This window comes from Xiphophorus maculatus, chromosome 21 (assembly GCF_002775205.1).
Source record: "Xiphophorus maculatus strain JP 163 A chromosome 21, X_maculatus-5.0-male, whole genome shotgun sequence".
Classification (NCBI taxonomy): Eukaryota; Metazoa; Chordata; class Actinopteri; order Cyprinodontiformes; family Poeciliidae; genus Xiphophorus; species Xiphophorus maculatus.
The window spans coordinates 24,931,592-24,955,535 of NC_036463.1; the positions used below are offsets into that span (position 1 = coordinate 24,931,592).

General features: G+C 45.9%; 3 protein-coding genes across 3 annotated transcripts; 1 reads left to right on the forward strand and 2 right to left on the reverse strand.

The window, feature by feature from the left end:
- Positions 1-213: 213 nt before the first annotated feature.
- On the reverse strand, positions 214-7,552 carry rmc1 (regulator of MON1-CCZ1). Its single transcript, XM_005811704.3, has 21 exons — positions 7,332-7,552; positions 7,056-7,132; positions 6,878-6,962; positions 6,733-6,789; positions 6,571-6,657; positions 6,362-6,502; positions 5,373-5,476; positions 5,157-5,246; positions 4,964-5,069; positions 4,624-4,732; positions 4,513-4,557; positions 3,627-3,680; positions 3,431-3,559; positions 3,258-3,364; positions 3,062-3,181; positions 2,687-2,764; positions 2,507-2,611; positions 2,351-2,419; positions 2,154-2,241; positions 1,934-2,071; positions 214-1,694 (listed from the first exon to the last, which is right to left on the reverse strand). Exons 1-21 carry the CDS (start codon positions 7,428-7,430, stop codon positions 1,615-1,617), a joined length of 1,968 nt encoding a protein of 655 aa, XP_005811761.2. The 5' UTR covers positions 7,431-7,552; the 3' UTR covers positions 214-1,614.
- Positions 7,553-8,234: 682 nt separating this feature from the next.
- riok3 (RIO kinase 3) lies at positions 8,235-13,911 on the reverse strand. Its single transcript, XM_014473578.2, has 13 exons — positions 13,593-13,911; positions 12,192-12,307; positions 11,979-12,115; positions 11,470-11,577; positions 11,284-11,393; positions 11,069-11,212; positions 10,876-11,003; positions 10,450-10,632; positions 9,928-10,087; positions 9,286-9,366; positions 9,114-9,203; positions 8,923-9,036; positions 8,235-8,628 (listed from the first exon to the last, which is right to left on the reverse strand). The coding sequence occupies exons 1-13, from the start codon at positions 13,626-13,628 to the stop codon at positions 8,515-8,517; spliced, it is 1,521 nt and encodes a 506-aa protein (XP_014329064.1). The 5' UTR covers positions 13,629-13,911; the 3' UTR covers positions 8,235-8,514.
- Positions 13,912-15,448: 1,537 nt separating this feature from the next.
- LOC102217121 (clavesin-1-like) lies at positions 15,449-23,700 on the forward strand. Its single transcript, XM_005811705.2, has 8 exons — positions 15,449-15,606; positions 16,439-16,927; positions 18,030-18,200; positions 18,785-18,903; positions 19,749-19,923; positions 20,015-20,125; positions 20,641-20,870; positions 21,962-23,700. Exons 2-8 carry the CDS (start codon positions 16,826-16,828, stop codon positions 22,038-22,040), a joined length of 987 nt encoding a protein of 328 aa, XP_005811762.1. The 5' UTR covers positions 15,449-15,606; positions 16,439-16,825; the 3' UTR covers positions 22,041-23,700.
- Positions 23,701-23,944: the final 244 nt, after the last annotated feature.

The following is a 23,944-nucleotide window of genomic DNA, read 5'->3' on the forward strand; positions in this document are numbered from 1 at the left end:
TTATTTTACATAATGAACACAGATTTACATCAGAGTTATGCAGCCTCATACCGGCATCGGCGTAAAACCCGGGGGGGTCAGACCCCCCAATCTTGGAAAAGTCTAGAATGCCCCCCCCCACCCAAAAATAAAATCATTGAAGAAACGTTTAAATAATATCAATATGTAAAGGCAAAAGAAACACAAAAAAATATCTGCCATTTATCTCAGAAAAAATACATATTTAGGCCCCCCCTCCCATTAATAGAACAATGGTTCAGTCCAAAGTGTAGGAGGAGCAACAGCAGCTGAACGGTACCGGCTGGCAGAACCGCTGGAGTAAAGAGCTAGCTGTTAGCTGCTAGCTGTAGCTCTGCATCACAAATAAAAACCCTTCAGTAAGTAAATACTTAAAGCAAAAGAAACATTTTATTTTCTTCTGCTCAGTGGGAAGAAACTCATTATCAATAAAAAATCATTCTGCAGTTTGTTATTTCATTACTTTGAATCTTGATAAGCTGCTTTATTAGCAAAACTGCTGCACTGCTTTCATAAACGTAAGCTATTTTGTTAAAGGCAGCAAACATATTTAACTCTTTAACTTTTAGTTAATTAGAGTTTGAAACTGGAGGAGGAGCTGAGGAAGTGGACCAGCTCAGAGTGGAGCCCAGAACGGATAGAAAAATCAGAAAGTTATAACTTTATTTATCATAGAGCCTTTAAAACCACAAAATAAAATCTGAATATTTTTCTATATAAACCCTGGTGCTTTAAATGTTACGTTTAAACTATAATATTCCCCAGATATTCATTTCTATCTACTTGTTGGTTCTCAGTCATCCAGGATACGGCAAAACTAAAAAGGCTTAAAAATAAATTAAGTTATAATTTAAACAGCCCATAACTTGTATTGGGAACCATTTCAATAAATCGATGTTTATGATGAATTTTATTAAGATCAGTTACTCATTAAAACTTTTTTATTTAGAGCCTTAAATGTTTGTAAAGGTGCAGCAGAGATTAGACCAGACTGAACAAATCGTACCTAAGCAACATTTAAATTTTAGTTTTATTTCTCTGCAGGTTTTTTGCTGAGAATAAAACATGTTAGATGTGCATCACTAATCATTTTGATCCTGCAGCTTGAATGTAGTTTAAAAACTTTTTAAACCACATTTTACGTTACATTCCACTGTAACTTTGCCGACCCCCCCAGAATTGCTCTTAAGAGATGTTCCCCAATAATGAGATGGATTTACGCCCCTGCATACAGGTGCAGCTCAGGCTCCGCCCACAACAGGTGACCCAAATACTGATTTCCTGTTTCAGTGCTCATGTGTTTATAGCTACACAATGTTGAAGCTTCTGCTCTGAAAGTCGCCGTATTTTAGGGATAAAGTTACATTTCACACTTTCTAATCATCCAGAAAAATCATCTGCAGTTTATGGAGTTATAATAACTTTATAGTTATAATGAAATAAATGACAGATTAGCAGTGTAGATATTTCCAGCTGGAGTTATTCAGAGAGAGATTTAAGCTGTGAGGAAGAGGAGGATGCTGGAACCTTCCTGGTGGCTCTGCTGGGTCCGTCCGGTCCTATGGGGGTCAGAGGTCATCATGTGGGGGCGGGGGGTCACACTGTGGTCGGCTTCATCAGCGCCTGCTCCCCAAACAGCTGCTTGAAGTGCGCCACGTGCTCCTCACAGTGTTCCCCTGGTAACGACACATCAGACTGTAACTCAGCTACCAGCTAGCATTAGCATCTCATGACAGTCGCTAAACTGCTGCTAATCTGATTTAATCGATTTCTGCTTCTTTCTCAAAAAGAAATTCTAAATGACAGAAAAAATAAAAACAGGATTTTAGTTCAATCTTTCCTCTGAATGAACACCAGCTGGAAACAAGATGGCGGCCGTGCATCACTCTGAAACCTCAGAGGTTCTGGTTCTGACCTGGGTTGAAGGACGGGTTTCCTCGGAGGCGCTGGTTCCGCTGCTGGAACGACCGGAACACGGTGTAGAACAACATCTGGTCTCCCGTCTGCCGCGCCGCATCCAGGAACTTCCTGGCCGACACGTTGTCATGGCCGCCTGCGTCAACAAACCGGGTCAACGGTTACAGGAAGGCCTTATATGGTCGAAGAGCTGCGGAGCTAACGGCTAACAGTCGTACCGACGCTGCGGATGAATCTGAGCGCGCCCAGAACCTGCTGCTTGGACAGGAGAACCTCCACGATCTCATCGTTAGCCGTCGACAGGCGCTGGAGAGACAAGATGGAGGGAGACAGATTATCAGGATGGACAGAAGGTTAGCGGGTAGCGTGGAGAGGTTCTGGTTGGTTCTGGCCCAGTTCCTGTTCGGTTCTGTACCTTGAGCATGTCCAGAGACAGCTGGTGGGCCGGAGGGTAGGTGCTCTCCAGAGACAGCAGCAGGCAGGCCTGAAACACAGAACCAAACAGAACCAGCTGAGTCGGGTCGCTGCCCCCCTCAGCATGATGCTGCCGCCGCCGTGCTGAGGTTCTGACCAGAGGTTTGGAGTCACTGAGGACGTGGTACTGCAGGAACTGGTGCAGCATGTAGAACAGGTTGTTCTGGACCAGAGTCTTGATCACCAGTTCATACAGGTAATGCTGCAACCAATCAGAGGCAGAGGCGTCAAAGACGGGGAAACGGGAGGCGGGAGCGCTCACTCGGCCGCGTTTTACCTGGACGGTGATCTGGTTCTGGTTCAGGGAGCGGATGTACTCCATCAGCACGGCGATGATGAACTTATGGGACACATCCTGCAGCAGGTTAAAGTTTTGAATCAGCATAAATAAGTTTTAGTTGGAGGTAAAAACACTTTATGTGAAATTAATTATAAAAATTAAAGCATTTTGGTGGAAATGTACTAACGTGTGTATTTTTTATGTACAATATGTATGAGATTAGAACAGTGTAGTTACAGCGTGCAGCCATGTGGGGGCGACAAACCGCTGAACCTCTACAGGAACATCAGATGAATAAAATCTGATATTTAAGGAAAAATTCTCCATGTTTTGATGACGGATCATTATGGGATGCCTCCCAGCTCCTCCCACCTTCCTCTCTGTGAACGCTGACAGGACGTGTGTGTACATGTCTGATTGGTCGATGACGGCCTGCGTCCGGACCGGCCGCTTCTGGGCGCCGCCTCCTCGACTCGGACCCGACTCCATGGCCTGCAGACCCAACAGAGACTCGTTTAGCCCATCCGGGTCGCCGGTTGTTCAGAGAGCCGGGGACTCCCGCGCTCACCGCCGTGTAGCTCTGCTCCGCCTCCAGGTACTCCTTGTACACCTGGTTGAGCTTGTCGAAGACAGTCGCCACCACGGGCAGGCTGCCCTTCTCCTGCCCGTCCAGAACTGGAACAGAAACAGCCGTGAGTTTCCCGCCTGGCAGGTGGAGACGCTGACAACTGGGACACGCACTCTGAGAGCACACGGACAGGATCACCATCTTGCAGTCCCGCCGCCGCAGCAGGAAGTCCATCAGCTTGCCCTTGTCCTGCAGCAGGTGGACAGTAGGCGGCAACCTCACCTGCAGGTACCACAGGTAACCTGGGGCACAGGTGAGAGGTTACAGAACAATCCAGCTACCGTTAACTCTGGCAGGAGGAGGACAAACCTTCACTGGCGCTGATGATGATGTCGGGCTGGAAGACGCTCCAGGAGGAAGAGTCTGGGTCAGAATTCAGGAAAACAAACTAAACGTCTTAAAGGAAGTGACCTTTGACTCTCAACGAGTCAAACAGGAGTTAAAGTGGATTCATAGACGCAGAGAGATAAAGGAGGAAGTTCAAACAATTATAACAGAGAATCATCTCATCCCCTACTCCAACATCATCTCATCCTCTACTCCAACATCATCTCATCCTCTACTCCAACATCATCTCATCCCTACTCCAACATCATCTCATCCTCTACTCCAACATCATCTCATCCCTACTCCAACATCATCTCATCCCTACTCCAACATCCTTCTAACCAGACAGATTCATAAAAGAGAAGCAAAAGTAAAGGAGGTGGGTTAGCAGAGCTACCCAACTTGTTACTGTTTCATTTATTTAACTGAATGTCTCCATCATGAATCTCACCATCATCAGAAATTCATAGGATGAATAAATAAAATTTGCTTCATTTCTAAAGTAAAATAAAACAATAAATGATGAAATCCTGGAGAAAAACCCTTTGACTTGTTTGATCAGGAATTTTCCTCAACTGAAATGTTTGAAAACAGTAAATACTTTTTTTTTTTGGGTCAAAGTTTGAACAATCAGAAGACGACGTGATTCTATGAAAAATAAACGTCTGGGTCAAAGAATCGGGTCTACTTCCTGTCGGCAGGTGAAGAACATCCCACTGACCTCGTTGAGTTTCCACAACAGGTTAAAATGCGTCTAAAACAGGAAGTGACCTGCTTTCTGCCTTCCCAGTCATTTTCTGAAACAGACCCGTAGTTTTAACGAGTCAGCGGTTCTGACCCAGTTCTGATGCCAAGACCTAAAGGATACAGAGTTGACATGGAACCGGCGGCTGAGACGGGACGGCAGCCGGACCTGCAGAAACACTTGGAGTCAGGTTTGAACGTGGACTCGAAGGGCAGTTCTGACCGGGTCGGGTACCTGACAGAGGAATCCTGTAGGGATGGATGGACCGGGCCGGCAGAACCGGCTGGTGGGTGTTAACGGCGCAGTCCGGTTCCTTCAGCCTGGTGTCGAAGATCAGAGACGTCTGCCGGAGAAAAACTCGGATCAGGACACGTCAGAAACGAGTCCGCCAGGTAGCAGGTCCAAACCCGGAGAGTCACAGGTCAGATCTACAAGTTTACCATCAAATAATCAGCGAGGCTGAAAATACAAAGCAAGACTCGAGTCTCAGGCTACAAGTCCTGTCTTTAGGGGACCAGTGCAAGTCGAGTCCTGTATCTGAGTGAAGTCCGAGTCCCGGGTCCGGCCGGCTGACCTGTGAACTCTGGTGGTGAACGACGATCAGGTTGTCTACGATGTTCAGGGCGAACTTCCCGGTGGTGTTGAGCTTCAGGACGTGGCTCTTCTTACAGGCTCCCTCCCTGGAGCAGAGCAGAACCAGAGGAACGGGTCGGCGTCGGAACCGGGCCGGTCCTGGACCGGGTGTTCCGAACGCAGCGCCGACTCACCTGGGCAGGTGGTAGAGCACCACCTCGGCTCCGGGGCTGTTCACCGTCCGGGAGTGGTGCTTCAGGTACATGACGTACAGCTGGCCGTAGCTACACACACACACACGCGCACACACACACACACACACACACACACACACACACACACACAGAGCGCTCAGCTTCATCTGCAGTCATCATCATCATCATCAACCGCCCCAACGAACCGCCACCTACATGGTTGCCATGGCGATGTCCCTCTCCGACAGCGTCAGCTTGGCCGGTTTGGGGACGACCGGCAGCTCGATCTCGAACTTGGTCATCCTGGTCATGGTTCCGTTCTAGAGGACAGAGAAGAAGATGGTCAATATGTCAGATAAATAAATCACTACACCTAACATGGCCACCGAAAAATTCAAGATGGCCGCCATGGTAAATTCATTTTTGCACTAAAATCACAAATTAGATTAAATTATTTCATGTCAGATCATAGCCTACTTTGAATAACAGAAATCAAGTATATTTTCTTTCTTTCTTTTTTTTCTGTTGTACATGTTTCAAAATGGCCGCCGTGGTTGTCATGGAGAATATTTTTTACACCAACACCAGCAGTAGTTATAGGACACAGTTCATTAAAAAGTTAGATTCACCAACTACTAACTTGCTAAACAAGAATACTAGCTTTGACAATGCTAACAAACAAGTTAGCAGAAGCTAATTCTAACATCTTGACCTCTGATCTCCAGTCAACCATCTTCATCTCCTTTCAGCTGACAATAAAAAATTGTATAAGTTAACAAACATAAAAGTTTGCTCAACATCAAACTTCTAAAAGCCTAAAAATGGGTTTAAACTAGTGATAAACTGCTACAGACAAAAAGTTAGCGGAAGCTAACGCTAACCAATAAGACAACAGTCTTCCACACCTTCTTCCAGTTGGTGAGACTCAAACTGCTACTTATTACTTTATAGTTGCATGAAAATGTTGACCAAAGTCGAAAATGTGATGTGACAAAGTTTGTCCAAGTCATGAAAATGGGGAACGTTAAAAACAGCGGCCATCTTGAAAAAAATCTATCAACCTGAAATACAAGATGCTAATGGGAAACATGGAAATCATACAACCTGAGGGGTTAGCATGCTAATGTTATTAGCCTCTTAAAGGCCATTACAGTAAGGTTCTGCGCTACACCAGAACTTCCAGAAGCGGATCAGGAGAGACGGACCCGGAAGGCGAACGGCTGCAGAACGTTGCCCTGCACCGTGGTGGACAGCAGGATCACGGCCGTTTCCGGGCAGTACTGGTACCAGTTCACGTTGATGCTCTGACTCTTCAGCAGCTTCAAGCTGCGCTTGTCTGGGAACACCTGGACACACGGACACACAGGTGAGCTGCGGATCAGAACCGAGTCTCCGGGGAATGACCCGGACCGACCTGGTAGAACTCTATGCCCTGGTCCGTTATGAAGACAATCTCGTTCCAGCTGGTCCAGCAGAACCCCAGAACGCTGGCGTTCTTCGTCTGCAAGAGCAACAGAAGCAGTTAGCGGACAGAACTGCCTCCACTACATGACCTTTGACCTGCAGTCGGACTGACCTTACACTCCTGGGTGAACTCTGTGTGCGGATAGTCGGGGATGAAGTTGATGAAGTCCTGGAAACGCGGTCAGACGGTTAGGAACCAGAGCCAAACAGAACCCAGATAACTTCTACCTCCAAATACAGACGGTCCCTGAACTCACCACGGACTTGGAGGTCCGCTGGACCGCCAGGATCTTGTTCCCGATGGAGAACTTGATGCACTTCACCTCCCCTTTATCATCCATCCTGCAGAGGAAACCATCAGCCTGACCTTTGACCTTTTCATTCTGGACACTTCACAGCTTCATCACGCTTAGAACCTGATATGATCTGATGTACCTGAAGGCAACGCTGCTTTTGTCATCAGGCCCTTTCACCACCACACCTGTGGCTCCACCTGAACGCACCGCAAACACCTGCAGACAGAACGCAGGGCACAAAAGTCCCGCAACTTTTAAAATAGTTTTAAAAGAAAATACACCTGTTCTCCCTGCTGGTACCGATTCTGCTACAAACAGCTAATTCAAACACATCATTAGTTACCTGTGTAACCAGGTGTAAACCAAGTCTTGCTAACAGCTTGCTAACTGAGCAGAGGCTAACGGGTTAGCTCACCTGTTTGTTAGCTTCATCGAAGAAGACGTTGTTGACGCTTGACGCATGCTCAAACTGGACCGGGTTCTCGCTCAGCTCCAGGTAATGCTCCTCCGCCATCCCGACTCACCTGGCCTTCACTTTACCTGCAGTTTGAAGGCGGAAAACAGCGCGGAAGCAGCGGAGCATTAGCTTTAGCTGAAGGACAGGACTTCCGCTTCACTCCTTCAAAATAAGAGCATAACCAGGCTCAACTTCACGGGGAATTCTAGTTTCAGTTTTAAATTAATTATCGGTGTTTAATTAATTTAATTACTTGAATAAATTGTATATTTTATTTAATCTGCTTATTTTGATGTGGAATATTTTATCTAAATATGAGTTACAATAAAGATTATGATTGTTTTCTTCTCATTTTTCTGTCAGACCATCTTCCTGTGAATATTTTTCAGAAACTTGGTTTCTTCAGGTTTTTTCAGATAAAGATCATGATCTCCAGCGGGTTGAAGTTCAGTGATGCTGAATCACTGAACTTCAGCATCAGTGATTCTTGTAAGATCCCTCTTGTAATTTGAAAGTTTTATTTTGACAGAGCCAAACCGGAAGCATTCACTTGTCTAGTTATGTGAAACGTCATGTTTCACGTGCTTCATGTTTTTCAGCAGAAAAGCTGTGAATGGTTGTAGTGTGAATAAATAAGAACAGTAGATTCTCATGTTTTCTCATTTCTTTATTGTTTACCTGCTTCGTATGAGTTTGAATAAAAACATTTATGTTTTCTCACAGCAAACATTTCATTTTCCACATTCAGTCGATGAATCCTAATATTCCTCCTTCGTCCCACTTGGTTAAAATCAGAAACACGGAGCTACAGCAGGAAACCTGAGCTCAACACCTTTAAAAATCAAAACACACAGACACTGATTCATGACGAAAACACTCAGTTTATAGCTGCAGCTCTGTGGATTTAACTAGGACGTCTGATTGGCTTTCACCCATCAGGTCCGGAGTGAAAACCTTCATCTGCTTCTAGTCTTCATCACATCAAACAGCGATAAGCAGGAGGACATGACGCTCTCTGCCTCCTGCAGCCAGGAGGTGGCGCTCCGTCCCGCCTGGGAGGAGGCGGTGGGACCGGACGCCAGCGGTTCTGACATGGCGGATCAAAGCGAGTCGGGCCGTTAGAGGGAGTGGGGGGGGGGGACTAGTCATCAGAGTCGGGGTCTAAAGGAGGACCGCCATCCTCCAACGTCACCGGGAACGTCTTCTTCCCCCGCTTCTGGACGTGGTCCTCGTTCCGCTTCTCCATGGCAACAATCTGTGAGGACAGAGGGAGGTGAGGGGTCGCCGCACACGCTCAGAACGGACGGGTCGCCGCACACGCTCAGAACGGACGGGTCGCCGCACACGCTCAGAACGGACGGGTCGCCGCACACGCTCAGAACGGACGGGTCTGAAATGTTTTCTTATACTTTGACCTCTTTCAATCAACACCCATATCATGATGCTGAAGGTAAAATTAGCAGCTAACTGGAACCAGCAGTCTGTTAGCTGGCACCAGCATTATGCCTCCAGAACCGGCCCGGTCCGGTTGTTCCCGGCGTTCCGTTACCTCAGCCAGGAAGCGCGCGTCGTCGTCGGCGCTGACTGGGATGTTGAGTCCGGTGACGGCGTTGAAAAGGTCGTAGACACTCAGTGCCTCGCTCACTCCCCTCTTCTGGAAGAACTGGAGGACCAGAACCAGAACCGTCAACCACCACTACTCTGATGAAGCGGCCCGAACCTGAGTGGAGCAGCCGTTACCGTGGCAACGTTCCTGCAGTCCCTGAAGAGGAACTCCAGGCCGTGAGGATGGGTGGGCTCCACCGACTGGCTGACGTCTATCAGCCACACCTGGAGGAAGAGGAGCAGGAGGAGGATGAAGGTGAGGCTGAGGACCGGCGGACCTGAACAGAACCAGGAAAACGGGCCGTACCTTCCCCTGGTACCACAGCATGTTGTATTCACTGAGGTCGGCGTGAACCAGATTACAGTCCTGATAGAGGAGCTGCATCAGCTGAGGAGAGATCAGAGGAGATCTACTGAGGATCCAAACCCAGGGTCTGATCCAAACCCAGGGTCTGATCCAAACCCAGGGTCTGATCCACACCCTAATGAATTTAAGGCTCAACAGCTTCGTACCACTTACATAATGAAAATGGCTAACTAGCTATATGCTAGCTAGCCAGTTTGCTTGCTTAGCAAGGTGCTAGCAAGCAAACAAGCTAGCTGGCTATATGCTAGTTGCTAAAGCACCTTGAACTGCCTTGCTACTGAAATGTGCTACACAAATAAACTTGACCTGATGACTTCTTTGCTTGCTGGCTAGCACAAAGCTATCAGGCAAACTAGTGAGCTAGCAAGTATTAGCAGCTAGTTGCTAGCAGCGCTAACCATCTCCAGTCTCAGAATGCAGCGAGTGAACATTTCTGCACGACTCAAATTTTGCCTGATATAAAAAGTCCAGAAAAAAAAACCCCTCTGTAGACTGAGAGGAAACAGTTCAGCTAAAACAAAATGTAAGGCCTGTGATTAACGTCTTTAATGAATTTCAGACATTTTAAGGGCGGTGTCCTACCTGCAGCACCTGGCGGTACGCCTCCGCCGCCTCCTCGGCCCCCAGCGCCACGTCTTTGAGTTTGGGCGCCGGGACGTGCTCCTTCCCGATGAACGACATCACCAGGATGTGCTTCTTCAGCAGAACCACGTCCGGACAGGGAATCCCCGCCTTCTTCATCCTGAGGACAAGGTTGCCATGGTTTCAGTCCAGGGTTTCCTCTACATTAGCACTGCGCAACGCCACGACAAAATAAAACCCGCCACGCCTTCAGAACCATGTTTACGTTTTAATAAACAATGTAAATATGAATTTGAATAACCAAGGCCTCCTCCTTCCTGTCTGGGAAAATGTTGCTGCGCCGCTTTCAGGTAGAAGTAGAGGGAGAGAAAAGGCGAAAGAAGAATGAGATGAAAGTATTTCTAGTTCAATCCTGAGAAAACGACCCTAAAAATAACCAACGTTGGATCCGGAGGTGACGGCGTCCGTTTAAACACGGCGGCGGTTCTTTCTGCCGGTTAAACATGGCGGCGGTTCCGGTACCTGGCCAGGTTGTGCATCTCCTTCTCGGCCCAGAGCCGGATCACCTTCCTGGGGTTCAGTTTGCTGAAGCGCTCCTTGAAGCGGTAGTCGTCCTTGATGTAGCGGTCCCGGTTCTTGAACTCGTTCAGCGTCGTCTTGAAGACTTTCAGAACCACTTCCTCTGGGACCGGCTGCTCCTCCAGGCTGGGACACAGAACCAGACGGATTGGTCGGATTCAGACCCTTGTCCAAACAAAGTCCCGACACTATCCCAGAAACAACCCGATTCCTGACCCGTTCCCGTCTGAACAGATCAGAACTCAGTAAACTTCTGATTTGACGAGGAATCGAATCAGGAATCTGTCAGAACCCGACTGCCAGTCCAGTTGAGTTCTGAGCCAAACGGTTTGGGTTCTGGCCCGGTTCTGACCCGGATCCTGGCCTCACCTGCCTCCGTCGGCGTGGAACACCACCGACTCCTTGCCGGTGCTGATGCAGCCGTTGATGTTCTCCAGAACTCTGCTGTTCACCATCTTGTACATGAGCAGGCGGGTCCGCGGGTCCACGGCTTGCTCCTGTGGAGGGAAACGGGTCAGAACCGGAGCCAGAGCCGGGTCCGGAGCCCGGGACGGGTACGTACGGCGGTGGAGTGCTCCTTCTTCTCGTGCAGCCGGGCGCTGCGGCGCTGCTCGCTGTAGCAGTGCTGCTTCAGGGAGTTGAAGACCTGGTTGGACAGCTTCAGGTCCATCCCCAACCCGTCCCCCACGTGGACCTCTGGGGCGAACTGGGCCAGAGAGACAAACTGGTTACCATGACGACAACCAGAACCAGGCAGAACCGAGCAGATGGACTCACGTTGTCCATGCGGGCCGTGTTCTTCCGTCCGCAGGCGTCCTCGTCGTGTTTGGTGGTGATGTTCTTCCCCTTCCCACTGAAGCCTCTGCGGGGCGCCGCCTGGGGCTTCACTGGACCGCACACACACACACAGGTTAACCGCTGGTTCCGGACAGTACCCCTGACCCGTCCAGCAGTGAACCTCACCGGCCCGGTAGGGGTCATGTCTCGTGTCCTGCCAGTCCACCTCGTCCTCTGAGCTGTCGCTGTCCTCATAAGGATGGACTTTCCGGTAGTTCTCAAAGGAGATGGACACTGGAGACAGAACCAGAACCACATGGAACCGGGTCAGAACCTCTGCAGGACAGAGTACTGAGCAGTCTGGACCACGGGGTTTCCCCAGCCAGGCTGAACGTTGCTTTGTTTTAAATAGATTCAGTTATACAAGAGGAGTTCATTAGGGGACTGGGTCGGGAATCAGTTCTGATTGGGTCGGGAATCAGTTCAGATTGGGTCGGGAATCAGTTCAGATGTGGACGGACTGGAACTCTGCACCTCTGGAAGGAATCAGGGATAAATTCAGCCTAAAACATGAACCGGTTCTGGACCTGATGTCTCAGTGGTTGGTGGACTAAACAAGTTCTAAATATGCAGATTCAGCAGCTGGTCCAGAACCAGAGCCTGTGAAGCCGGTCCAGAACCAGAACCTGCTCTACCTTTGCTGTCTCCGTTGAGCTTCCTCTCCTCGCGGCGCAGCTGGTCATCGAACTCGCGGTCGAACTGCATCTGCAGCATCTGGGCCAGCATCAGGTCGCTGTCCGTGTCCGGACCTTCCTCCGGGTCGGCTGCCGGGCTGGGACCGAGCAGAACAAGGTTACAGAACCCAACAAGCGGGTCAGAACCGGGTGGTTTGTGTGAACCGGACTCACTGTGGGAGCGCTGGGAAGCCCTGGTCCTCCTCGTCCAGCTGCCGGGCCAGCTGCTCGCTCATCACCTCCGTCAGGGAGCAGGCCGGCGCCGCCGGGCCCACAGAACCCCACGGACTCTGGAAGAACAAAAACAGAAGCGGTTCTGTTGGGTTCTGACCGGGTCATGTGAGGAAACCAGAACTTTTCCTGTTTTTCTGTGAAACCAGAATAAATACAGGAAGTAATCATGTTTGGTTGTAATCTGATTACACCCAGGTGGAGGCTGTGGAGATCTCTGCTGTGATTGGCTCTACTCCTGATGAGGTCACCACCCAAAGGAGTCATGGAGGACAAGTTCAGACATGTTCAGAGCTCATTTAGGCCACGCCCACAGCTGATGACATCACACAAACACTGGTTCAAACGCATTTAAAGGTTTATTACAACAATTCCGTTAAATTCCATCTGCAATGTAATAAGATTAACATGTTAATTCTGATTTTATATTTCATGAAGTCTAGATGAAAAACGCTTTTATTTAATTCTGGCTTAATGCTCTTTTTATTAAAAAATGTTTCCATTGATTATGAAGTTTCAGAAGAAAATCCTTTTTTTTTTTATCAACCACAGAGCCTGGTATTATTCCTCTCAATGATAATTAACTGACGTCATGCATGACTGCATGCCTCATATGTCGACCAAAGTCTGGGATCATAAAAATAAACTGGAAATGATTTTCACTGCACTGTTAATATTTCAGGTTTCATCAGAAAAAAACTCAAAACTTCAACTGTTCATGATTCAGGGCAGAAAATCCCCTGCTGCCATTTTAACTAGTGAAAACTTTTTACTGTGAGAAACGTTAAACCTTCTGGATCAATTAAAACACTAAGAAGCTCGTTATTTAGACAAATTAAAACGGTGAATATGTATCAAAGGTCCTCTACGAGAACAAATTTTGTGATATCTAAAAAGGGTTTAAAATTAATTATCACGTTTTTACTTTAAACTGAATAAAAAATGCTTCTCCTGATTTGTTTTTCTGACCTTTATTGGTCGTCCTAATTAAGCCTCACATTATTTAGGTTAGTTTATGAATAAATTAGTCATTTTTATCCGTTCGGTTTGGTTCTCAGCACTGAGCTGCTGTTGTTGACTGATGGAAACACCCAGTTATTAAATGTTATGCCCTGTCCAGCAAACATGGCCGACATTAGAGAAACATCTAATCTAGAAAATAATTTCTCATTTTCACACGAATAAAGATGATTTATTTAGATTTTAAAATGAAACAAACTATGTCAAAAAGTCTCGGTTTCAGCTACCAGCTAAAAGACGGAGCTAAACTGTTTAGAATCAAATAAAACTAAAAACAGCCGCGATAAAATGTTAAAACCTGACCTGAGCAACATGTCTGCTCACCTTCTGCGTTTGTGCTGCGACTCCTGATTGGTCCATGCTTCAGATCTCGATCCGCTGATTGGTTCTTTTACGGGACGGGATGATGCCTAGCTCTGGAGCTAACTGCGATTGAACTTCGACAAAGAAACGCCGGAAAAGACACAAAAACTGACCGGAAACCGAAGTGACGCAAACAGAAAGTCGCAGTTTGAACTTCAGTGAATCTGAATAATGTGAAATGATTCAGTAGCAACAGGTTCTGGAATGTTTTACAGGCGATCTGAGGTGGAAATAAGAGAGAAGCCGCAGATAACAGGGTGAACCTTAGACAGGAGGAAGTACGTCACAGCTTAATCTACATACAACACGCCTTCAGAATAAAATACAGTTTGTCCAAGATGGCTTTCATTTTGGTAAAAACTATGGAAACTAACCGAAAAATGCTAGAAACAACTGCAACAATATATTTTTATTTTAATTTAAAAGAACCAGACTGATATTTTATGGTTGAGAATCATTTCAGTGAAAATCTGTTGAACTTCGATTTATATTCAAATTTGGATGGATTCAATGTTTTTAAAATCCAAATAAAGCCTAATTCGAATTTAGTTTAATTAAAAACAGCCCAAATTATTATTGTATTTAAATTTACCTTATTTAATCTAGTCAGTCCTATAAATAAAATCGAAATAAAATGGAAAAATATAAACATCAAAATATTATTTATTACCACACATGATCAAACTATAGAGTATAAATCAACATCTTCAATTGAAAGAATTTACATAATTTTACATATTATAATACTAAATATTAGCAGATAAAGGTTACTACGCAAAGCAAGCTAAGAAGTGAAAATATTAAATTTGTATCTTTTCACAAAAGAAAAAGAGAACATTTTGGATTCACTATAAACTCATATAACCCCACCATCACAGGCAAATGCAGGAAAATTGTAAATAAATAATAAATTATTATAATTTGACCGCCATCACAATGAAAAGATGCGCGTTCCCGCCGGCGCGCGCTCCAGTTTGTCCGGGGTGAGTTGTGAACGCGCATCATCAAAGCTGCCAGCTAAAGGCGCGCGTGCAGGTGGATAAAGACGACAGGAAACATCACGGAAACCCGGGAGGTTGGTTGTCAAAATAAAAGCAAAAAAAGAGACTTAAAAGGCAACTTAAGTCCTGAGAATCTGATAAAAACATCAACTATTTGATATTTTAAAAATTACGTAATCAGACAGACCAAAACATAAAGTTATGTGGATTTTAAGGACCAAAATGGGGAAAAAAATCATATAAATATGTGAATTACAAAATAATAAAATAAAATAAAAAATGCAAATGAATTTATGTGAATGTAAGAAACAGAAACTGCAGGTGTGTTTGGTAAATTTTTGTTCTCAATTCAGTGAAGTTTCTCACAGAGAGGATACAGAAATTTAACTCAAGTAAAAATAACAACAATTCATAGAAAAATCACTGAAGTACAAGAAAAACGTAGAGCGTAGTAAAAATACGGTTACTGAAGTAACTGTAACTAGTTACATATTAACTCTTGTAATATGTTTGTGTTCATCTGTTTTATTATATTTTGAATCCTGAAAATGTAACTGAACTTTTACAGCTTTTATTTTTTAAGTCCTAACCGGAAGCTGTCCTGGTTATTGAGGCTGTCTGGACGGAACCGAAGCATCCTGACGTCTTTTCTGAGCACAAAGTGAGATCGCGCCTCCTCCTCTTCCTCCTCCTCCTCCTCCTCCTCCTCTTCGAGCCACTCGGACTCACAAGGACGAGCTTCCTCTCGGACTCGTTCAGGATTTATTCATTTTTATTTCGGATCTAATTTCTCCTTTTTGCTTTATTTTTATTTAATGCGGGATAAATCTGTGCTATCCGCGGGATGCAGCCCTCCTCCTGCTGCTGCTCCTCTTCCTCCTCCTCCATCATCATCATCATCAGCAGCAGCAGCAGCATCAGCACCAGAGGGCCGATGGGCCGAGCAGGACGGCCGGGATTCAACCACCGAGCAGGTCTCTGTTCCTCCTCCTGCAGGAGGTTCATGGAGGAGCAGCAGGAGCTCCAGCTGCTCCTCCATGAACCTCCGTCCATGTTGATGGTTTTTGTCCCTCAGTGGGAACCGGGAACATCTGACCCGGTTCCTGATGGAGGCAGATGGGGATCAGCTGCGGAGGGTGGGGTCAGTGGGGGGTCATCTGTCTGGACTGACCCTGAATAAACGGATCACTGGAAATAAAAGCAGCACCTTTTCAGCCCAAATGTCTAATTATTTGAATTTGTTTTAGCTCTGAGTCCATTCTCATCTTCTGTTCATATCTGTTTGTGTTTTATTAGAAAACTAATTTTTTCCCACATTTATGGCTGTAATTTTAAGCGTGGGGACGTAAAGGAGCTGCCATGTCCAGAGCAGCCACCAGGGGGCAGACCTGGATGGAGTCACAGCAGAGTCACGTTAGCCGTGTTTCCATAGAAACTTTAATGAAATTCAAAATAATTTCACAAAATGTTTTTTAACTCTGGAGACCATTTTTGAAAAATTAGTAGCTAATATGGAGATGAAAGCAGATCTGTGAGTCTGTGCCTTACCAGAGGAACCAAACTCTCTACTTCCTGTTTACCATCAACAGGTCCAAACCAGCAGATGGAAACCTGCCTAACTCGCATTTTCAATTTTTCTTCTTTTTTTTGAAACATTTAAACATTTTCTCCACAGTTGGATGAAAACATGGCTGCTGCGGGTTTGGATCTGATGATCGGTCCTCTGCTTCAGTTATGGACATCAGAAAAACCAAAATAAAAGCAGAACTTCCTGTAGACTCACAGCCGGCTGTTTGTGTCCTGCAGGCTGCACCGAGGCTCCCTCCCTTTAACCTCCAGATGTTCCCAGATGTTTGCTGATCCGAGCGGACCGAACCTGGAGCGGCCATGATGGGAAGCAGCCGGAGGAGGAGGGCCTTTCAGGAAGCCATGGCATGTGAATCTACAGCATCGTCTGCAGACCCGGACCGTTCTGAGATTTAGATGATCCAACATGTCCGACGGGTTTTAACTACAAACTGACGTTTCCGAGCCGACAGCCGAGATGATTGTCGGTCCAAACATCCTGATTGTTTTCTTCTCCTTCTGATTGTCTGATTGTTTGAGATCAAGCAGCAGCAACGATTGTCTCTCATCTTCAGGCCTGAGTGGAAAATAAAAACTGTGACTGGATTAGATTTATTCTGGATTAAGATGATAAACCACGTGCCTCCCGGTCTGAGCTCGGACACCACGGAGAAGGCCCGGATGGAGCTGAACGAAAACCCGGACACTCTGCACCAGGACATCAAGCAGGTACCGCCGGACCGAACCGCTCAGAAAACGGTCCAGATGATGGAGAGAAACAAACACAGCATTTATTTAAAACAATTCAAATGACATCGGCTTATATTTAAACAAGATCAGGTTTGAGCAGGAAATCCTGTAACTATGGCGCTGATCGCGAATGACGTCACTGTTGCCCGGATGTTCGGACAAAGCTAGTCTGGAGAGCAAAACGTCTGGAGAGCAAAACGTCTGGAGAGCAAAACGTCTGGAGCTGCGTTTCAATATTTATAGATCCAGAAGCTCCGCGCAGAGAAACTGGATGATATTAGAAATGCAGAGAACAGAAACGGAGCAGAAAGAAGGCAAAGTTTCCTCAAAGGCAGCTAGTTTGGTGGCTAACGCCGCTAGCACTAAGGCTAAGCTATCCGGAGCTACCTGGTCAGGTTCCCGCCGGTAAAATATTGATTCATTAATGGTTTGACCTTCATTTTCTGATTAAATATCAATTCAGAAAATTCAGAATCGATCAGATTTCAGTCACTATCAGCTCGGTGTCATTAAACATTTCTGCATCTTAAGTTTATTTGAAACAACTATTAGTGTGAATTAAATTATATTAATAACCCAAATCAGCCGATTACAAACCAAAACGCAGCTAACCGGGATTTTCTGTCCGGAACTAAAATGGCGGCGCCTTTTGTAGCATTTTGACGTCATTGCTATCAGAGCTATTAGGTTAGCTTAGCTGCCTGTTTTTTTCCTAAATAAAGCATATAAAAATTATAATATTAATATTTTTTTATATATCTTTGAGCATTTTCAATTGATTCAGGATTCCCAGGAGAAATGGAAATTGAGATTCTCTATAATATCGATTTCTTCTTACCAAGGAGAACTCAGTAGAGGAACCGGACTGGGAACTCTGGAGCACCACTGGTTTTACTGGAGAGAAGGACGTCCTGTCTGTCACCCTAAAAACCCAGAATATAAACCGAATCCAGGAAATCTCAGACCAGAAAGCAGAAACATTTTGTTTCCCAAATCGTTTCGTCTCTTTAAGAGGAAAAAGTTCCTCAGGGTTTCTGGCCCGTTGAATGAAGTTCCTCTGTGGTCGGTTCTGTTTCCGTAGGTACGGGACATGATCGTGACGCGGCCGGACATCGGCTTCCTGCGAACAGACGACGAGTTCATCCTGCGCTTCCTCAGAGCCAGGAAGTTCGACCATGTGGAGACGTTCCGCCTGCTGGCCCAGTACTTCCAGTTCCGCCAGCAGAACCTGGACATGTTCCAGAGCTTCAAGGTCTGGGCTTTTATTCTGAAGGGACCATTTCAGGAGCGTTTCCACTCCAGAACAGATAAAACAATAAAACCTGCAGGACTGGAATTATTTCAACATTCCTGAAAACATTTTCTGCTGTTTTAACATTTAATCATTTTAAAATTCAACCCTGATCAACTGAATTTGGGCTTTTTTGGTCAAAAAATAAAAATTTAATGTGAAAGTAAAAACTGATTTCTGCCAAATAATGACAATAAAATAAGTGATTGTATAAATTCACCCCTTCATCGGTTCTTTGGCCTGATGATTCCAAAATGGCGTCTTCTGGTTTGACAAGACGCCCGGTTTATTTTTCAGAAGAACGAGCCGAAGCTACACAGAAATGGACTTTATTTTGTAGGAATCAGTTTTCACTTTCACATTAATGTTGTTTTGCATCAAAAAGGTAAAATGCTGTTGATCCATTTCGATCTGTAGAACTTCTTCAGCTTCATAGAACAAAACCTTCAGGCAGTGGAGGGTGTCGATAACTGATTGATTGATTGATTGATTGAGTATTTGTGCAGCCGTTGGTCTGTAGTTTGACTCCGCCGTGTCTCCATCAGGTGGACGACCCCAGCATCAAGCGGGCCCTGATGGACGGGTTCCCCGGCGTGTTGGAGGCTCCGGACCAACATGGCAGGAAGATCCTCATCCTGTTCGCTTCCAACTGGGACCAGAGCCGGTAAACACACAGAAACATCCGAGATGGACGGAGAAACTGGTGAAATCCAGAAGGTTCTGAGTATCTCACCGGGTCAGAACCATCTTTACACTCGAACCTGAACGTTCTGGAGGAAAATCTGGAAAAATCCTCAAAATTAAACTGTAACCTGAATCGTTCAGACGGATTTTCAGAGATTATTTCCAATAAAAGCTGTTTGAGGAATAACTGATGAAACCACCGTCAATCTGCCTGTCCAGAACCAGAACCAGTGCGTTCTGAACGTCTCAGCAGTGGTGGCCATTGCTAATTTAAAAGCTAGCTGCGCTAACAATAAATATTAATTCTGCTAACACTAAATCGCTAAAATAACGTGATATTTACTGTTAGCTAATGCTAAGTTGCTATGCCAACGTAGTAATTAGTAGAAGCTAAATTTCAGCCATATTGACTCCAACCATGTGTTACATCGCCCTCTACAGGCCACAATTGATCTACAGTCAAAAACCAAAACTTAAAAACTTCATGAATTTTATTCAACTACAAAACAACCAGATAAATTAGAGCTTTATCATTTATCAGGAAAATTAATGTAGGGGAAGCTAAATGTGCTGAACAGTTAGTGAGAGCGCTAAGCTAAGCTCTTTCAGAACAAACCTTCAGAAATCCTGACAGCTGTGGATCAGAACCAGGTTCAGGCCCAGTGAGAGCGGCGCCGGTCTCTGGACAGAACCATCCGTCTTCTGCTGCCTGAAGCTTAATGACCGTAAGACAGGAAGCGGCTCGGCTCGCTCCACAGCTGTAGCTAACGCTCAGGGAGCGTTTACTGATCGATCGATCGGCTGATCGGCCCCTCCTCCCTGCAGGAACTCCTTCATCGACATCCTGCGGGCCATCCTGCTCTCCCTGGAGGTTCTGATAGAAAACCCGGAGCTGCAGATCAACGGCTTCACGCTCATCATCGACTGGAGCAACTTCTCCTTCAAGCAGGCGTCCAAACTGACGCCCAACATCCTGAAGCTGGCCATCGAGGGCCTGCAGGTAACCGGGTTCTGGTCCGACCGTGTTCTGATCCGACCGGTTCTGATCCAACCGGGTCCCCTCCCTGAACTCTTCCGGTGTGTCTCCTCAGGACAGCTTCCCGGCCCGGTTCGGAGGGATCCACTTCGTGAACCAGCCCTGGTACATCCACGCCATGTACACCATCATCAAGCCCTTCCTCAAGGACAAGACCCGGAAAAGGGTGAAGGCCCATCCTCCTCTTCCTCATCGTTTAAAGGGGCGGTATCATGTGTTAACTATGTTACCTTCAGTTGATGAAATGGGGCCTCCGTCTCTTTAAGAGGCTCCAGCTCTTTCTGAAGCTCCGCCTACAGGAAGTCATCCCAACATGGCTCCTCTATTAACCCTATAAACGTTTCACCAGCTGAGCAGCAGCTCCTATAACGAGCTCAGCAGCTCCACCAGCTGTTTGCTAATTGCTGCTGGCTAGTCTTAAGGAGCTGAGTGGAAAAACGGTGAGCAAGCGTTTAGGCACCCCTAATGGTTGCCATGGAGATTAAAGGATTTCTAAAACATGCATGAAAGAATAAAAGCAACAGTCCAGGAAAGTTTTGAAGAGGGAAAAACATTATAACTCGATTTTAAATGGTACCGCCCCTTTAAGAAACTGTCTCCTGTTCTCTGTCGTCTTTTATCCGTTTTCATCCCTCTATTCCAGACTCGTTCTCATTCAGACTCTTTTCTCTCCTACCTCAGATCTTCCTCCATGGGAACAACCTGAACTCTCTCCACCAGCTCATCCAGCCTGAGTGTTTGCCGTCCGAGTTCGGCGGGACGCTGCCGCCGTACGATATGGGGATGTGGGCGCGGACGCTGCTGGGACCCGACTACAACGACGAGACCGAGTACACGCTGACGTACGACGCGCTGCACGTCAGGGAGAGCTGCGGCGGCGGCGGCGGCGGAGAAAAGGACATGATGAAGAGGTGAGGAGCTGCTGCTGCGTCCGCCTTAAAGGGACAGGACACGCCTTAGTTTATTATTATTATTATTATTATTATTATTATTATTATACATTTATTTACACTGTAGTGACTAGTTCATACTCCACTGCTTCACAGTGTAAAATGTGTTATAGTTTTTACTCCGGCCTCCAGAGGGCGCTGTACTTATGGCAACCTAAAGAGGGCAGTGATGTCACACATTCCTGGACATTCTATTGGTTGGAGCTGTTGTTGCTAGGCAGATTTACAGACCTGCTTGTCAGGGGGGACGGGTTGAGTCCTTTAAAGGAATCAGAACATTTGTCTGATTGGACCAGAACAACGGCGCTACAGGAAGAGAAACATGTCGAATAATTCATGTCATTATGTTTTTAAACTGATCAAAAGTTAGCTGCACTAGCAATAAACATTAGCGCTAAGGATAAAAGCTAAAGCAACATGGTATTTAGCAGAGGCTAATGCTAACACGCTAACTTAAACATATGTTTAAGTCACCAATAGTCAATAATGCAACATGGATAACACACAGTATATCGCCCCCTACTGGGTCACATTGGTTATTGGACATTTGTTAGCATGTTTAGTCATTAAATGATTGTTTGGAACAAAACGTTTCTGTTTGAAAGTTGTTGCCTAATTGATCACAGCAGGTGGTGCTAAACGTTTCCAGATTTAGCTAAAACGCTAAAAATTAGCGTTTTAACTATTAATTAATTAACTATTAACTATTAATTAAGTTACAGTCGAACTTTTAACCTGAAAGGATTTAAATGAAGGGATTGTTCAGGTTAATAAAACTGTCATGTCCTGTTAGTCATTTCTGTCGTTGTTGCTGCAAATTTTATGAAACTGATTAATTAAAACCAACGGGTCCGAGAACATGAGCCTGAGGTCCAAAAGATAATAGAAACAGCTCTGATGGTCAGGGATAACGCCATGCCTCACCTGTCCTGTCTCACCCTGTCCTGTCTCACCCGTCCTGTCTCACCCGTCCTGTCTCACCCGTCCTGTCTCACCTGTCCTGTCTCACCCTGTCCTGTCTCACCTGTCCTGTCTCACCTGTCCTGTTTCAGGTCTCAGTCGACGGTGGAAGCCGCGGCGCTGCGGCAGATGGACAGAGAGACGAGCACGCCGCTGCTGGCTCTGGACTGACCTGGAGCTCTGATTTAAACCGGTTTAAATCCAGAGGTCTGGATTTGGGTCGGTTCGCTGCCTGAACTTCTTCAGCACCAGAACTCCCATTAACCTGGAGCCTCCACCAACTGGTCTGAACTCTTCAGTGTTTCTGTTGGGAATGTGGAACCTCAGGATGAGATCAGAGTTTAATTATCCGCAGGTTTCGCTCATCTGAACTCCACCGTTATCTATCCGTCCTCCCAGCGGCGCCAAACCCAGCGGCGCCAAACCCAGCCCATCTGAGCCGTCAAACTCCTCCCAGATGATCCAGTTTCCCGCCACCAGCATCTGTCCAGCAGCACTGACCGACTGCTGCCGGACTTAATCACGTCTCAGTCTGGAAACAGTTCAAACGCAAAAACATGCAGCACAAAGTTTAATTCACATAACGGGGCGGCTAACGAAACAAAACCAGTTCAGGATAATTGGAGGCTCCGCCCACACATGAATGATGCCCCGCCCACACTGGTATCAGGCCACACCCACTGCGTGTTTCACCCACAATTTCAACATTTCCCCACTTCCACTTGAAAACAGTTTTAAGGAACAGTAAATGCTTTTTAAATCTGGTTCCAGAGTGAAAGCTACAGAAAAAGCTACTTTTGTGAAAATGCTAACATATTAGCATTAACATGGGTAGAAACATGACAACAACAATGGCGGATTACATGTTTGTGGTTGGAAAAAGTTCTGGAAAAGTTTTTCATTGTGCTTTGTTGTTTTCTTGCTTTTACCGCTCATGTAGAAGCTTTATGTGTTCTCCATGTTTAGCGCTGCCTACAGGTCTGGTGGAGTAAAGACTAGCGGTTTTTTCCATTGTTTGTGTCTCAGTGTGGATGGAAGTGGTTTTGAAACCAACAACCTGATTTAAAAGAAGGAAACGTTCCTGGGTGGGCGGGGCCAAGCGCTGAGCGCTGTGGCAGGATCCCCGGATGACCGGACAGTAAGCTGGCTGAGGTGAACACTGAGCCCTGTGGTACACCACAAGAGTACAAACCGCATTTTCTAAAACTTTCAAGCTTTCAAATGCTGTGAAAAAGTGTTAAAGTATGAAACGTTATTTTTTAGCTCATATTTATTTTTTAAAGTGTAAATTCATGTCTTGAGAATCAGATAAATTTAAGGTTTTATCATTCTGCGGTTGCTACGTCATGTTTGTTTACAGAGTTCTCTGCTGCCACCAAGTGGCCACTGACTGAACAGCAGGCTTAAACATGGCGCCTCTTTGAATCTTCACGTTTTGGTTTTTACCGCTGTTGCATCAAACATGCCACGTTCCACTTGAAGCGAGCGTCACTATGGCAACACCGACACTGTAAAAGAATGATGTGCATGAAACTTTTATAAACGTCCGTGTTTCAGTCAGAGGGCGCCGAACAGCCACGTCACTCAGAAAACAACGGTTTTCATTTAAAGATTGTATGTTATGTTGTATTACCGCACTGAATATAGAAGATGTTATTTTCACGCAGCAGAAACGACGCCGACGACTGAACATGGCGGAGTGACGTCAACAGGAAGTGGGAGGGTCGGTCTTCCTGTTTGCGGTGCTACTAAATGAGCGTCAGGGCTACAGTCTACCTTCATGTAATGTATTTACTTTCAATGAATGTACAGAAGTAAAGATTTACACCAAGCTGCTTGTTCTCAGGCTTTTATTCTGAAAACTGATTATTGAAGATTCACTAAAGTGTTTCCTTCTCAACACTTTCAGAGAAACCAAAAATAATCTGAAACTGGAGAAAAATGGAAAATGTTATGTTGAATGTAGCCGTTTCCATCAACCGTTTTAAAGGTGATGCTTCAAAATCTGATGGAAACTCGACTGATGAGCTGCGCAGTGAGGCGGCGGAGAGGTCAAAGGTGGTGGAGCTGAAATG